The sequence below is a fragment of the Chinchilla lanigera genome, unplaced genomic scaffold (genome assembly GCF_000276665.1).
Source record: "Chinchilla lanigera isolate Chin_1 unplaced genomic scaffold, ChiLan1.0 scaffold00016, whole genome shotgun sequence".
In the NCBI taxonomy this organism is placed as follows: domain Eukaryota; kingdom Metazoa; phylum Chordata; class Mammalia; order Rodentia; family Chinchillidae; genus Chinchilla; species Chinchilla lanigera.
In genome coordinates, this window is record NW_004955417.1 from 28211656 (window position 1) to 28228499 (window position 16844).

The 16844-nt window shown below is 51.0% G+C and overlaps 1 protein-coding gene across 1 annotated transcript in view; it reads right to left on the reverse strand.

The window, feature by feature from the left end:
* Dpys (dihydropyrimidinase) overlaps nucleotides 1-16844 on the reverse strand; it is a gene marked incomplete at its 5' end in the record, with an annotated part of 60539 nt that overhangs the window by 27885 nt on the left and 15810 nt on the right. The window contains 4 exon segments of the mRNA XM_013512744.1: nucleotides 70-206; nucleotides 1264-1420; nucleotides 13089-13278; nucleotides 14284-14463. Of these exon segments, the coding sequence (XP_013368198.1) occupies nucleotides 70-206; nucleotides 1264-1420; nucleotides 13089-13278; nucleotides 14284-14463 (664 nt within the window).

Sequence of the window (16844 nt, forward strand, 5' to 3'; positions counted from 1 at the left end):
AGGTCACAGCTAGGACCCTGGTGGAGGAACTGAGCAAAATCAGGCTGGCTCCTAGGACACCCACCACACCCTTCTCCCATACGATGGACATCCGGTCTTCTACACCGTTCACCCCATTGGGAATCTTGGTAAAGTCGTCCTTCCCGAGAGCCTTCTGGCAGGTGTTAAAGGTGCAGTGGTCAGTAGCTGTTGTGGTCAGATCATCGCTGGAAAGAGGAGAAAAGAGGCAACCATGAGAGTTGAGTGCGTCAGCTTGGAAACCTCTATAATAGTCCTTATCTCTTGAGCGCTTCCCTACCAAGAGTCAGAAGAACACAATGGAGAATGAGGAGCGTGCCCACTTCCTCCTTCTGTCTTTAGTCTGAGACACACTGCCACAGAGCACACTTGTGAGAAGCACGGGGCAAGCTCTGGGTTCTAGGCTCAGCTCTCCATTGCTTGGTTCTGTAATTATGAACGCCTCCCTTTTAGACCCTGGTGGTTGAGTGTGTCTACTGATGATGACGTCGGGGTCCCTAGGAAGACTGTGAGTGACAAATCCTTGTGAGTAGAGTTCCGCACAAGATCCCACCACGGTGACCTCCAAGGCAAACTGCCAGCGGTGACCAACACAGGTGTGTGACACACGGGGACAGGGGCCTGCTCTGGCTGTGGGCAACCTTGGGGATGTGGAAGCGTGAAGGGAGGTGAGGGAAAGGGACAAGTAAACACTTGGGTGGTCTGGGTCAGAAGCACCTGGCTGAGTTGGCCCTGAGGGTCTCGAGGGCTCCTGCACGGTGTATTCTCAAGGACAAGGAGCACCCACCCCCAGAGAGCGAGCTGTCTGTGCATCAGCCCAGTTTCCGGATTCTGTCAGCAGAAGAACAAGCACGAGAATACTCGGGTAGAAACAGGGCACTGGGGCTGGGTGTGTGGCTCGGTGGTGGGTGCTTGCTCTGCTTGTGGGAGGCCCTGGGTTCAATGGGCTGTACAAACGCCAAACAGGAAAAGCAAACAAAAAGGGCCTATTGAAGAGTCTGGGCTCTGGGAGATGAGAGGGGAAAAAGCAGAAAAGAATAGAATTTCAGTACAAATGATCGGACGGGAGGCTCTGACGCATCACAACATGAGGAAAGCGGTGCTCTTTGCTCTCCAGGGGCGCAGGGGCCGGCACCATCAGGTTGGGGGGAACAGAACAGGAGGGTCACGAACGACCTGGGACAGGCTCTCCTCCACCCAACCCAGAGACTCGGAGACATCTTTTGCAAAACACGTCAGGATTACTTAGCCAGCAGGTTCATAAGGAAGCCCGGCGTGGAAGGGTCTGGTCTCAGGGGCGGGCTCATGACGTGGTGGGCCGCGTGGTGCCACTCCTTACTCCAGTAGTGCGTGCCGTCGGTGCCCAGGCTTGCTGCGATGGGCTCTCCGTAGACCACCTTCCCTGGGAAGGGCAAAGGAAGCAATCAGTGCCTTCATTCGCTCTCAGGAGAACCACCTGACACACACAGCCTCCGCCTTCTCTGTCCTAGCAGAGGAAAAGAGTTACAGCTTAGAATCTCAGACTATAGTCAGTCTGTGTGCAGAACTGAAAAGAAACAAGTAGTGATTATGGTGCACCTGCTGCGTCCCAGCCAGTGCACACCTCGCAGTGTGTAGACGGTCCTACCCCACTGCCTGGCATCGGGCTTGGCCACCATGCATCTTGGGCAGTTAGTTCTGAGGGAGTGACCGTGCTGCTTCCAAGAAAAGCTGTGCATCTGGTCTTAGGGCTCTGCAAGGCCACCGGCCCCTGTCGGAGCAGGAGCAGAGCTACCCCGAGGTCAGCAAGACTGAGTGAGAAGCAGTCTCGCCCATCCCAGACCCACAGTTAGCTGCAGCACCCCGGAGAAGGCTGCAGATCCTGACATCGGGAAACCCTACCGGACCGATGCTGTCATTGCCATCACCGGATCCACGGGGTTGTGTGATCTCTCCACAGTTACTGCACACACGTGGAGCAGAGGAGGAGGGGTTGAGCCCAGGCGTTCAGATTCTGGCGGTCTGAGTGTTGGTGCTATGCTAGTCAGATGACAGTGACTCCTGTGGGTCACACGGAGTCCAGCTGCAGCACACCTCTGCTGCACACAGACTGATGACCTTTTCACACCCTTAAAAAGTACTCCTCAAGGGCTGGGGATTTAGCTCAGTGGCACAGCGTCTGCCTGGCAAGCACAAGGTCGTGAGTTTGATTCCTAGAACCGGAAAATAACCCCGAAAACTAAAAAAAAAAAAGAGTCTTAAAAAATACTCCTCAAAAACTTCTATTAAATAAAAGAACACCTGGATAATAAAATTATAGCCCAAAATGCATATTTTAAAAATCATGCAAATAAGCCCGTCAGAAGCACACACTGTTACAAAACTTAATAGTTCAGTGAATTTGAATTTAAAATCAGAGCCCTATGTCTGATTAGCATTTGTCAGAATAATAGATTCCCCAGCGTCAACCTCGTCCTATGCAAGCAATCAAAAAGCAAGTGCACAGAGAGGAAGCCGGCGTCTCAAATCAGTTCACTCTGGTTAACCAGGTGCCGAATTTTCATTACAATCCTGATGCATCGCTGACATTCACTGAGTCCCTGGGACAGCCCCGAGTGCAAGGGCCACCAGCTGCCCATGCTGCACTGAAGGGAGCCAGCACCCTGCTGTCTCACAGATCATTTCTCCCCAACACCAGCTCCCTTCCTCTAGCTAGCCTGGGAAACCCCAAAACCATGGAAGCCAGCTGCATATGGAGATTCCTCAAAAAACAGACACTAGAAACCGCACTTGACTCAGCTATTCCCCTCCTAAGCATCTTCCTGAAAGAGCTGAAGTCTTATTGAGAGATACGTGTACACCTGTGCTTACAGCAGCACAACGTGTAACAGCCAGACTTGGAAGCGGCCTCTGTCTCCACCAACAGATGAATGGATAAGAAAATGTGATATTTACACACAGTGGAGTACTACTCTGCCATAAAGAAGGACAAACTTGAGTCATTTGTAGGAAAATGGATGCACCTTGAGACCATAATGTCATGTAAAATACATCAGAGATGCAAGTTTAAGTATCACATGGTTTCTGTTATATGAGAAACCCAAGGTATAAATAAAGAGCAAAATGAAAGATAGATCATAGGAAGTAGGGAGAGAGATCTTTCTCAAATGGGAAGGGGATGGAGAGGTGGAGGGAACGGAGAGGGAAAGGATGAGGAGCGGTGGAGCTCCCCATCCGGTGGGAATTAAGATGTGTTATGTACACACGCCAACTGCATACAAGCGACGTAAACATCATGAACTGCACACAGGTACTTCTTACAAAAGCCAGCTTGCTGGGGTCTAAGACCTCCCTGGGTAACTCAACGGTCAAAGTGTGGTCAATGAGAGCGACGCCCAGGAACTTAGCCACGCTGGGCCCTCGGCTTCCACGAGGCGGACGCCTGCCCACGCCCCACTCTGGCTGTTCTCTTCCCAGACAGGGGAAGCACCACGCACATCTCTTCCTGGCACTGAGAAGAAGCAGCGATCGTGTCTGGAACTGAGAGGCAGCAAGACTTTGCAGAGAGAGCGAGGCAGACGCCTCTGTTTACCTCTGAGTACGACTTGCCGCTCCAAGACAGCTTCTCACAGACACGGGATGCTGAGAACTCCGAGGTCTCATTCTCAGCCCCTGTCTGAGGTGTCGACAGGATTTTCCGGTGGGTGCTTTATTCTGGAGGAGAGATCCTCGTCGCATGTTCTGCTCAGGCACTTGGCATGCCGTGCTGGCGATGTGGGAAGGCAGCTCCAGCACTTCCACCACTTTCACAGTGCTCAGGAAAAATTAAAAGTGTCAGTATCTACCGGCAGTCTGCCAGGCTGGTGTGAAAGCAGATGACAGGCAATTTCCCAGGGAGGGCTTAGCTCCTTTAAAATGTGACAGGTCACTTTTTTTGTATATTCAAGCTCTTTGTGAACTGGGTTATATTCAACTTTCTCCCTATGTGTGTCTACAAACACATAAAAATAAAAATTTCTAGCTGCTCTTTGCCCATTTCACAGTGGTGCTAAGACATTTTCAAAGGACCAGAAAGCTGCAAGACGTGAAGGGCAGGAGAATGGGGGACCCGGGTGGTCCACAAATTGGAGAATCAAGCTGGACCTGCGGGTTCTGATAGATTTGGGCTGAAAATAATGATGAAAGTAGCTCACAAAGGTACAGCCCTCTATAGCTAGCAAGGCTTTGCACATGACCTCTTCGACCTTGACAGCAGCCTGCAGTGTGATGGATGGAACTGATGTTCAAGGAGCAGAGCTCCCTTGCCCGAGACTATGCTGGTCGTCTGTGGTACAGCTGGAACTAAACCTCTTCTTGGACAGCAGATCCCACGCACTGCGTTATTAAGAAAACTGTCATCTTCACTTCTCGGTGCAGAGCATGTATTTTTAAATGTTTAAGTCAACTGCAAGCTATTTGCGGATGTGGTTGAGCGATTTTCCAGTTGCACGCACTGGTTTCATTTACTACGCATAACACGTTGGCAGTGGAAAGCACTGTAGCTGTCCTCAATCTGGGGCTCTTCTGATCAAATTTGCAAGCAGATGGCTCCGGCAACTCCGGGAGATAGAGACATCGTCATTACTCATGTCCTCCCACTGCTCAGAGAGTTCCGCAGAGCCCCGCCCTGCCTACCTGCCGCTCTTCTCACTTCTCTCTCCATTCTTTGGCTCAAAACCAAAAAAGAAAGCCAGTGCTTGGAATGCGACCTCCTACTTAGAAGGCATCCGCCCTCAGAGAGAAGCTAAAGAGTTCCACATAATGCAGTCTGCCAACCCTGCCGGAATGCTGCCCTTTCCCCAGCCCTTGGGTACAAGAGGACAGGGATGAGAGATGTGGGGGAGTGGCGGGAACCCAGGAGCAGTGTTTTACTGGGAAAGAAACAGAGAAGGCGTGGAAACATTGGCTGGGGAATGGGAAGCCAAAGTCACATAAAAACAAATTTTCCCAAGGGCAAAAATAGATTTTCCCAATAGGGCAAAATTTGCCTGGGCTCTGTTTAGAATCCAAATATTACACTTATGAAGGAGTAAAATGACTAAGAAGAAAAATGCAGGGAGCTAGCATGGGAGTGTGGATCATAGAGATTTAAGCTCATACAGATCATGCGACTTTTTAGCTTGGCACAGGATGAGTCAATGGTTTTTCTCACCTATGAGATGGGATCACAGTGTCCTTTTAATGTGGCAATTTTGTGAAGGTCAAATAAACTAATGTCTATGAAAGTAGGGTACTTAGCACATTCCTCCAACCCTGGAGTCACTTCAGGGTTGTGGGCTGGATCTTTTGCTCCCTGCCAAATTTCAGATGTTGAGCCCTCAGAACATATGGAATGATGTATGGAATGTCTGGGTAGCGGTACCAGAGGTGCAGTGAGGTGTATGGTGCCGCTAAGTTGGTAAGACTGGGGTCCTCACAGGAAAAGGACATTTGGGTGCAGACACACAGGAGGAAAATAACTTGAAGACACAAGAAGATGGCCATTTCCAAGCCAAGGAGAGTGGTGTAGACACAGCCTTCCTCCACACCCTTTGTTACAGCAGCCCGTGCAAACTCGTACACTCCACGATGTTCGTTTCCTTCTAGCTACACCATTCTATGCTTTGAAATGTTCTATAATGGCCAGTTTTAAACTGCATTATATTGTATATAAGGTAAATCTTCCTATTTTAAATGTGAAAGACAAGAGGGTGTTCAGAGGTTCAAGATCAAGAGAGGAAAAGGCTGAGAGTCAGAGCCACCTTTACCCAGCTGTGTGTTATCCGTGCCGTGGCCGGGCACTGAGCGTTGCTCACACGTGTGTCAGTGACGGTGGGTTTGCCCTTGGTCGGCACTACAGAGCGATGGTCTGCATGGTCACTGAGAGGGCCCTGCTCCATCTTTTAGACACAAGAAGACTATGTGGGGGACAGACTTTAAATACGGTGGAAAATAGAAAATCCAAAATCTCCAGAAGAAAACTTTTCATTAGAATAAGCCTGGAAAGTAAAACCTTCTACTATAGGAAACCAAACCCAAGCAGCAGTCATAGAAACAAACGCCCCACACTGTGCCCTGGGCACCCTCTGTCCCTGAGGTAGCTCAATCATCTTCCCAAGTCCTAGAATGATGGTACAGGACCTAGTGCACATTGGGTGTCCAGGAACTTACTTATCATACAAAGCATAACAAACACATTTTATTAATAAGTTTAAGTGAGAACTTATAGCCTAAACACAAGAGCTTGAAAAGATAAAATAGAACTTTATTAAAACAAGTGAAATGGGGGTGTGTTGTGGTTTAGGTCTAGACAGCCCCCAAAGCCTCACACGCTCAGAGATGGAGCTTCTGGAAGGTGATGGGATCACAGGGCGCTGTGCTCATCAGTGGATTATCCCACCCTGGGTTCAGAGCTAAATTAACCATTTGGAGGTGGGGCCTTCTTAGAGGTGGTCATGGGGTGTGGCCCGGAAGGGCAAGTCTCCCTCCCTGGGTCCTCCTTTCTCTCTCTGCTTTCCGGGCCACCATGAGCAGAGCAGCCCTCCTCCACAGACCCTGCCACCATGCCCTGTAGGCCTCAGAGCAGCCGACCAGGGACTGTGGGTGCCCGGTTATGGTGTCTCAGGGACAAGAAAGCACCTGAGATGGGGAGTGCAGCCACCACTGGGAGACACTGTAGCAGACATATACCGGGAGCCTTGTATTAACCTGCTGAGAAACATCAGTGCTACTGCAAGCAAAGCACCAGAAACACTGTGAGTGCATGTGGCACGGAGTCCTGTGAGGAGAGCAGAAGGAAGGGAACAGTATATCCTTAAAATACCATCAGTGATCCCTCATGCAACATTGTGGCTACAAGAAGACCCAACCAAAGCTGCTTGGACCAAAATAAGAAGTGTCACAAGGGCTGGGGACCTAGCTCAGCGATAGAGCATTTACCACGCGTGCTGAGGCCCTGGCTTCTGTCCTCAGCACCCAAAAAAAGAAAAGACAAGAAAAGAAAAAGAAAAAGAGAGACAAGGAAAAGTGTCCCTGAAGCCGGGAATTCACGTTGGTGCCCGTCCTCGGTGAACAAGGACCAGGCTGTGGGGACCTTTGGAGCGACGCACACCTGAGCTGGCTCCCCCTGCTGTGTGCCTGGCTCTGCAGCACGGCACAGCTCTGCCGCGGGAGGAGTAGCACGCTTCTGCTGCCCTGGCTTCGCGGTCGCACAGTGGCTCCCCCGAGGGTGCGTGGGAGCCCCCCCCATTCTGGGCTCTGTGCTCAGCCTAGGGAAGACAGAAGCACGAGTGACGCGCTCGCCAGCATCGCGTGCCTGGCTGCTGGGGGCTGGGACTTGGCAGCGTGGTTCCTTTCAGTTTGGTGGCAGGTGCTGCATGACAGGGGCAGCACAAGGGACAGCCCAGGGGACGTGGGACCTAGTGCTCACGGTGGCACCCGGACTGCAAGGAGGACCAGGACCGCCAGCGGGCTGGAAGACTTCGGGAGGGTGGAAAGAAATGAGGTGATAACAACTAGGGAGGGAGGCTTAGCAGAGTGACCTCTGGAACTAAAGGCGCAGAGGGGTCCTGGGCGCACGGCTCCTGGGCAGAACGGCAGGAGGTGGAGGGCAGGGAGGGGCAGGCGTTCCGACTCGGCCTCAGCCCCCTGAGCAGCGGGGCCTCTGACATCCACGCCGCTCTGAGACTACACAGCGGGGCTGCAGCACACAGGCCTCGCCCCGAGCCTCCCAGGCACCCCCCCCAGAACCCTCATGGAGCCCCAGCGGCCACCAGACACTCGGGAAACAGACAGCACAGAAAGCAGAGAGGGCCAAACTTCAACACCTGAAAATCTCACTCAGAAGGTAACGGAGATAATGCAGGAAACAGAGAGGAGAGAAAACTTCATTAGTGTCCTCAGAGAGATCAAGAAAAGAATGCACACATCAACAATACAAAAGAATAAGCAACCAGGGACCAAGGAAGTTTTCTTGGTAATAAACGTATGATTAGATAGTTCTTTAGGAGGCCAGGGAAAGCAAACAAAAATGTTTCCTAAATGAAGAGCAGAAGGTTAAGGTGTTTCCACAAGCGGGCCACAGTTAAAGGACATGGAGGCCTTCCTGGGAAGGGTGAAAGAGAACACGGATGCGGAGGAGACGACAGAAGGAAGAATTTCAGAATTAAAGCTTAGCCTTTGAATTAAAAGAGACCTCTGAAAATGAAGAGGAGTTTAAAAGGCCAAATGCTACATAGAAATAATTGGAATTTCTAGACTTCTAGAATGAAGAAAGACAGGAGGGCATTCCAGACGCTCAGACCAGTCATAAAGCAAGGGTCCGCGCTGCCCAGTGCGGGAGGAGGAGCACGCCGACAAAACAGAAGTAACTCTGGGCTTGGATTACCACACCCGTTCACATCCTCAAAGGCGTGAGGACTAGGAATCAGAAAACGCAGCTTCCACACTCTTTTCCTTAAAGAATTCCTGGAGAATCTCCAAGGGGAGAACTGGAACCAAGAAAACGTACGCTGGCTGCAGGCTCTCCCAGGCTGCTTGTCCTCGGTGGAAAGTGGAGCCGGGGAGCCGGAAACTCTCCCGATATGCTGGAGAAGGCATCTGTGTCTTTTCTCAACTCATTTTAAAAAGAGCAAACTGGAAACATTCTGGGAAAACCAAGAAACTTTAAGAACTATACTGGCCTAATTATGTAGCAACAACATGAGCTACACTGTGAGCCTACAGGGAGAGCAATGTGACCCCGACCTCCGAAATCGGTCTGCGTGAGCGGGTTCGAGTAACACAGGCTTGCGCGATTTCTCGCAAAGGCTCTCCGCACGTAGAGAAGAGCGTCAGCACCATCTCACGCCACGGCGGTTCAAGCTTGACATGAGCCTGCGCCGCAAGAGCAGAAACCTGAGCACACACACAGGGCTGGCACGGCGTCTGGAGGCGCCACCCGCTTCAGATATCAGGAGGTGAAGGTACGAGTCGCTGAGCTGAAATCCTTTTTCTTGGGAGTCAGAGGGATCTTCAAAAATCACGAATGACTATTAACACTCTTACCCTTTAAATTTTGGAGATGATCATCAAACACCAAACGTGCGGCTCCAATTGTAGCTCCAAAGAGTGAACTGAGAGTAAGAGGTGCTTACCTCCCATCAATTCTTCATCATTTCCATCCCTGACAGGTGTCACCCGTTTAATAACGATAAACATAACAGGACGATCAAGTGCCCAAGAAAATATTTAAAATGTGATGTCCAAAGCCAAAAATAAGTTAAATTTTTTAAAAGCTTAAGCCATTAAATCTTAACTTGGAGTCTGTAATTCCCCAACTCTAACCCAATTTCATCTTGAAGTGGATGAGAAATAACTGAAAAGGGGGGCTGGGGATTTAGCTCAGCGGCAAAGCACCTGTCTGGCAAGCACAAGATCATGAGTTCGATTCCTGGTACCGGAAGAAAAATGAAAAACAAGAAATAAGTGAAAAGGTTTGGCTTTCAAACCCCATGGATTTGGGTTTGAATTCTACATTTAGCACCTACTGGTGAATCTGTCTGGGGTTTAATTTACCAGTCATTTTCCAATCCCTAATTTATCAGCCACAAAACAGGGATAAAGCTGAGCTTGAAGCATTATTATTACAAGTTTTAAAAGATAATATATATTAAAATACATTGATGAGCTAATACAGAGTAAAACCTGAACTGAGATAAAAGATATTAAAATAGTGCTGCACGCCAGGCACATATGAAGCACTCAACACACAATGTTAGTTGTTCTGATCATGCTGGATATAGAGATGGGAATTGAATGATGAAATCAAGTGGAATAGCACTGTGTTCTAGCCTGCTACAACAGAGGCAATCAGTACCTGGATACCCGTGTGCCCCCTGGAGCAGGGCTTCTGACTTTAATACGCACACGAGTCTGGGGGTTCCTGTGAGTCAGTGGGTCTCGGACGGGGGCTCTGTGAGTGCAACGAGCCCTGGGCAGTGTCAGCGCTGCCCTCCGGGGAGCTCCACAGGGTCGAGGCCCCAGAAGGCAGAGGGCCCAGCCGAGGCCTTTACTGAGGGGAATCCTTTGGATCAGACACCTGGCAGGCTGAATTCTTTTGAATACAGGATCACGGTTAATAAAGCTCCGCTGTTCTTCTGTGCTCAGAGGTGAGGTTAGATAACAGCTGCGTGCAGGCAGGGCGAGGAATCTTCCTTAGGGCAGTGTGGGCCAGCAGCTCCCTCCCTGTATGTCCCCAGGGTCTGTCTTTGTGTCTCTTCCCCTCTGGCTCTTGCCGACCACCGGCTCTGCTGAGAGGGGTTGAGGGCGGGTGGACAGTCTCCCTCTCGGCTTGTTCTGGAAGCTCTGCTGCCTCTGACTGAGCACTGAAGCGTTTTCACAAGAACTAGGACATTTGGGGGACGTTTCAAATATTCCGTATTTATGATCGCCCTGGAAGGGCGTGTAGCAGCATCCGAAAAATCGCACAGGCACTGATTGTCTGAACCAGCCGTCAGACCTCCAGGACTCTTCCCCGAAGGTGTCTCTCCGTGGGCGCCGGATACTGGAGCCCAGCCACCTCCACACGCCGGTCCACGCAGCCTGCAAGCAGGTTTCATCACACAGCGAAAGGAACTTCACAGATGCGCCTCGGGAGCTTGAGATGGACCGCCGCCGCCGAAGCAGACAGGCAGGCTCCAGGTAGCCCAGGGGTCTTTACCGTGCAAGCGTGAAGAAAGCCGGCCGGAGCGGTGCGAACAGAAAGGGCTCCGCGGGGCGCTGTTGGTTTTGAAGGTCATGGAAGGTCATGGAGGGGGCCTCGGGGTGCTGGAAAGAAAAGGGAAGGACTTCTCTCCTCAGGCCTCCAGGAAGACCCTCAGCCCTGCAGACTCCCGGTGATGCCATGTTTCGCGTCTCAAATGCCCCCCAAACCTCCTGTGTTCGGAGGGTGACTAGAAGTGGGGGCGCTGTGCTCGTGCTCGAACTCACAGGGGAAAGCGCGGTCAGGAGGCGGGTCTGGGGGCGTGGCCCGCAAGGGTGTGTCTCTCCAGGCCCCGCCCCTTCCTCCGCTTCCAGGCCCCGCCCCTTCCTCCGCTTCCAGGCTCCGCCCCTTCCTCCGCTTCCAGGCCACAGGGTGGTGAAAGTGCCCCCACCAGGCCCCTCCGCCCACCTGCTTCTGCCTGGGAGCCAGCGGACCGCGGTCCAACACGGGAGGGGGACACCTCTCCGCCTTCAGCGCGAGCACTGGGTGTCTTGTCTCGGGGACAGCAAGTGCCGAGACACCCGGCATAGCATTTCCAGTGTCCCATCTCTAGAACTGCGAGATAACATCCATCTCTAGAACTGCTGCGTTGATCTAAGCCGTTAAGTCTGTGGCCATTTATTACAGTAGCAAGCGGAAACTAACACACGTCGCACAGCTGTGAGGCAGCATACACAAGGTTGTCAGTGTGGTTTACTGTGATAGCTAAAGCTTGGACGCAACCCAGGCAACCCCTGCGCCCTATAAAACAGAATATTTTTCAAGTGGGGGGAAAAAAGCAAGACACGTACTATTGTATATAAGGTGCTATTTTCCATGTAGGAAATAAGAGGAAATCAGAAGGTACATACATAATTTTTACTTTGTAAAGAGAAACTGTAAATATGTCAGACATAAATTCATAAAAATAATTACTTATAGAATATGAGAAGGAAAGAAGGAAGTCAGACTTCCCCGCACCTTTTTTATATATAATTTTGACTTCTGGCTCATGTAAATATTTTACATATTCAAGAACTAAATTGAATTTGAGGTACTTAAAATGCTCATACTTAAGTGTAATAATTTTCTATCATCTATAGTCTAAAATCTTCTCCAGAATATGACAGTCTCCTGGTGCTTAACAAATATCCAAGATGAAGAATCTGCTTCCTGACAGAACCGTCAAAGCGGGAGCTTGCTGGTGGGCTGGGACTGACCATTTCTGCGGGTTTGTCTCTTAAATCTCTTTCCACCTGACGGGGTGCAATTTCCAAAGGAAACGCAATTCCATAGAGTTGACCACAGCGCCATCTGGTGGGAAAGTCTAAATCGCAGCGTTTTCTTTGTCAAAGGCTGCTCTACTACTGCAATCCTATCATGTGTCGGGCGTGGGAGGGAAGCGATCAGAAATAGCTGATACTAAGACCTCCTTAATGCTTGAGTGAAATCAAGCTTAACGCACATGCCGATGGATTACATTTAAAAAGCACAGATGGCTCAGAATCCTTACTGAAACTTCCTGCACAGAAAAGCAATTTTGACAAGATTTATTTTAGTGCCAGTCATACACATACCAAATCCAGGTTCATAGTTTCTGTAATGCGTGTCATAAAAATGTAGCCGGTTTCCCGGGGGAGGGCCCGGATGACTTGTAAGAGTGGCTGTGCGTGTCTGCGTTTGAACAAACGAGGAGACTGAAGCCACCAGCTCGTCCGCAGGCGGGCTACGGTCACCGAATAAAACGCACCGAGCTTGTTTTTCGTCCTTCTTTGAGGTCCTTGCAAGTAAGCGACACTGTTTCTCTGTCCCGCTCGTATGAAGATCAGGAGACTGTCTGCTCTACGTTAGACTGAACGAGAGAGCTGGGTGCTTAGACAACTTGGGGTAAAAATAACTTGCATTTTAACACCTCAAAATAATCTCAAAGAGTCTGTTGGATAACTGCTTCAACTGCCCCAGTACCAAAGTTGCTGTCAGACAAGCCACTCCAGAATGATGTTTTGCTGCACACGCCTAGCCCCGGCCTGAAGCAGGCGCTGGCAGAGAAGCGGAGGAGGGTGGAAGCCTCTTGGACCCACTGCCCCCGGCTTGGAGGCTGGAGCCGCAGGGCAGAAAGAAACAGAATGCAGTCCCGGGAAAGGAGGGAGATGACCTGTACGAAGAGAGGCGGGCAGCCAGAGAAGAAAACCATACGCGGGCGGGGAGGAACAAAGACAGGGCACTGGCGAAGCAGGAGGAGGGAAAGCGGCGGCCGTCGGCGAGCCGCTCTCCTGGAGGCAGAAGCGGCGGCTGCGGGGGCTCGGCCGGCGCCGGCCCGGGCGGGGGCGGGCCAGGCTGCCCCAGGGCTCACCGGCTCTCCTGGCATCGGCTATGACCTTGGCTGCAGACTTGCTCATCACGTGCACCACGTAGAGGGGACAGTTCACCGCACTGGCCAGGGTGATGGCCCGCAGCGTGGCCTCGGCCTCCACGGCCTCGGGCCGGCACAGCGCGTGGCCCTCGGGCCCCGTGACGCCCAGTGCCAGCATCTTCTTGGCCCCCTGGGAAGACAGCGGGAGGGGTTAATGCCAGCACAGAGACTGGGAATGCAAGGCGCCCGGCGAATTTTGGATCAGTGGGCGTAGGCAGGTGCGTGTGTGTGTGTGTGAGAGCGTGTGTGTGTGTGTGTGTGTGTGTGTGTGCGCGCACATGTGCACACAATGTATTTGGTATAAACCAATATTCCCAATGCATATGTGAATTTTCTCTGTGCACATTTCATCATCAAACTGTGTTGCCTGAAAAGGTGAAAAAGACAGGAAGCTGTTTCTGACCAAGGGCTTTGAAAAGCAAGATCCATATTCAAAACTGAGTGTTGGCTCGGATCAACAAAATAAAACTAAACAGCAGAAGTCCTTGCCAAAGCGACTCCTGGTGATCTATCACCCAGCTCCTTTTTTACTGAATCATTTTCCCTGGCTCCCAGCCCAACCTGCTAAGTGGTTATTGGATTTGTTATTTCCTCTCTCCAGACTCGTATTTCATCCTTACACAAAAGGCAGAGTCCTGACCAAGCAGCGAAGGAATGCCTTGGCCATGTCGCACCGCCGGAGGTGTGAAGTCGCGTGTGAACCCTGGCCCGTCTGCTTTACAGCAACTCTCTCCCCGCATTACTCCCACCGCCTCCGGCCACAGCCTCCGCCTCACTCACTTCAGTGGGAGCGGAGCCGGGAGAGAACAGGTCGGCTGATACCAAGGGGGAGAGACGGCTCTTCAGCTCCTGCAGATGGTGAACCCTTTGGGCGTCAGTAATGGAACTAACAAGAAAGAGGTATCAGCTAGATTCCTCCAGTGCACATTGTAATCCCCAGTTTCTGAGAAGAGCATGGCTTCAAACAGACATCTATTACACTGGGCAAGGCTCAGATTATATAGATGCCGTCCAGTTTAGTATCAGAACCTGCAGCCCGTGGGTTCTGCTCCTCTGATTCATTCCCTGCCTGCTGAGGGCTGAGCATCTTCAGAGCCCGGTTTCACTCCTGCCGCGGGCAGGCACGAGCGCTTACCTCCGCGATGATGTCTCCGTTTTCCGCGTGGACCTGAGCGATCGCGCCAGTCTCCTTGCACTGCTCAAAGGCAGCGTACAGCTCTGGGTCCCGCAGCATGAACAGGTCCTTATAGGCCATAAACATCTTGAAGGAGTTAACACCTTTCTCCTGGGCAAGGATGGCCATTTCTTCCTTGACCTAAGAGGCACCGACAACCACAACACATTGTTCTTTTGCTTCAGTGGTAATTTCAACATTCTCCAGAAAGGTACATTCATAAAACAAACAAAATAAGGACAACAGTGTAGTTCCAAAAATCGCAGTGAAGTCCTTGGCCTTCCTCCCACGCCCTCTCCTACTTCATCTGACGAGTTGCTGCTGCTGTCATAGAATAATTCAGGAAAAAGTTAACCACTTCCTCAAAGCACTTCTGTTCCAGGACATAAAATTCATTGCCTCTGTCTCCAAGTAGAAAGCAAAACTAACACAACGTGGCCGTGGAAGAAGCCATCATGGACTTAGAAGGAGTCCAGGCTATGGAGGAAGGAAGGGCTCAGGTCAGGTCTCAGAGCCGCAGGGTAAGTTCTTAGCCGGAGAAAGCAGAAGGTGTAGATGAACTGGGCCAAGGAAGCAGGACCTCAGCTCGGAGGCTGGGGCCAGGGGACAGGCAGCTTCAGGGTGCTAGACCACTCAGGAGCTCAGGCCTTTGGGGTTGCCCAGGGCAACGGGTGAGTGGGGCTCAGAAGGAACTAGGTAACTGCCTTTGCAGGCCTGGTCCAAGTCTCAAGATGGGTTGAAAACTCAAAGGAAAAATCAGTAGATTTGAGCATATAAAGTTGATTAACACACAAATAGATTAACACACAAATAAAAAATATAGCAAGCATAGGAATATTGGTCTTCATTGGCAAACCCTCTTTCAACTTTAAGAAAAACCTTAACAGCCCACATCAAATCGTTAACCCATAGTTCATGGAGTAGATAGAAATGATTGACCAACGTGCAAAACCTTTAGCTTTGCTGCTCGTTAAAAAGTACCAAATAAAACAGTGTGGGGTTTTCTGCTGAAAAAGCAAAGTTTGACAATGAGGAGACGACAGTCAGCCCCTCACTCCCGCCGCTGGTCATCACCTCTCTAACCTTCCTTCTCTTTCTCACGGTGCTGTGTGCACTGCTGGTCCCCTATCTGCCACTGGGGTTCAGTCCACGAGAGAGGGGGCCGTGTGGTGTGCACCCTCTGCCACACCACCCATTGTTGAATTAATTAATAAATTAACACAGAAAATTAAATGGAAAGAAATGCTAGGATACTGAGGGTGGACGGGAGATGGGAGGGTCCGTGATTTGTCACAAGACCAGCAAGGGGCAGAATGTGCTGGACTGTGCCTTATTTTTTTTTGCTACAGTTTCAAATTTCCCACAATGAATACATTATTTTTATAATAAAGAGGGACTTTGCACACTGTTAGCGGAGTCACGTGCTGGTTGCCAAAGGGGGTCTGGGGGATGCTACCCTTGCTGAGTACAGCGCCCTTTCTGAGGGGCCCTTGGTCAACACCCTGTCACCTACACCATCATGGAGTCCCACTGTGCCGCTTGGGCATGGGGCCCTAAGCCCTCTCCTGCCCCAGGGTGGCCCCCGAGCCTCCCCAGGCTTTCAAGGACGAACAGCGGATGTGGGTTGACATGTGTGCACTGAGCATTCATACGCAGAAGTCCCAACCCTCAGCTGGAAACAGAGCCACCACGGTTGCAGTTAAGACGAAGTCGTTAGTGCGGACCTAATCCCACAGGACCAGTGACTGAAATAGAGGACACTGTGACACAGATTTCCACGCGGGGACAGTGGGGAAGTGGGGAAGGCAGGGACCGGATGAAGGTTCAAGACGAGCAACCCCGTGACTGCAGGGAAGCACAGGAGGAGAGGAGAGGCTGGCACAGTTTCCGCGGGGACAGCCCTGCCCACAGCTTGACCCGGGCTTGGAGCCTTTGGAGCATGAGGCGATGCAGCTCAGTGGGTCGCAGCCCTGTGGCGTGCTGGGTTACAGCACTGGGCAGAATCTGTATCTGGCAACGTTCACCAGGCGGTGCTCTGGGATATTAAGGAATGCGAAGCACTCCATCGCCTTTGCTCCATCTTGTACAAGAACAGAGGGGAGCAGGAAGGAAAAGAGAAGGAAGGAAAGAAGGAAGGAAGGGGGGAAGGGAGAGAGGGAGGGAGGGAAGAAAGGAGAAAGGGAGGCGGGGAAGACGGGAAGAACTGGCCTTGAGGGCATAAAAGAGAGTAGGGCATCACTTTGTTTGTTTTGTTTTGTTTTGTTTTGTTTTGGGAAAAATCAACTTTAGCTGTGGACTCTAAACCTTGCAATCACGTTGGCTGAACTATTGGTTAAAGACCGATTATGTGTTTTACATTAACCCGGAGTCTAAAGCCCAGTCTTGGAGGGAAGGTGGGAACATAAGTTACTCAAATAATGCCCATCACGGTGAACCCTTGCAGGATTTCTCAGTGAAGTCCAGTGCGGAAAAACAAGTTGTGACTTGAATCCCAAGAAGAGTGTCCCCCTCAAAAACACATA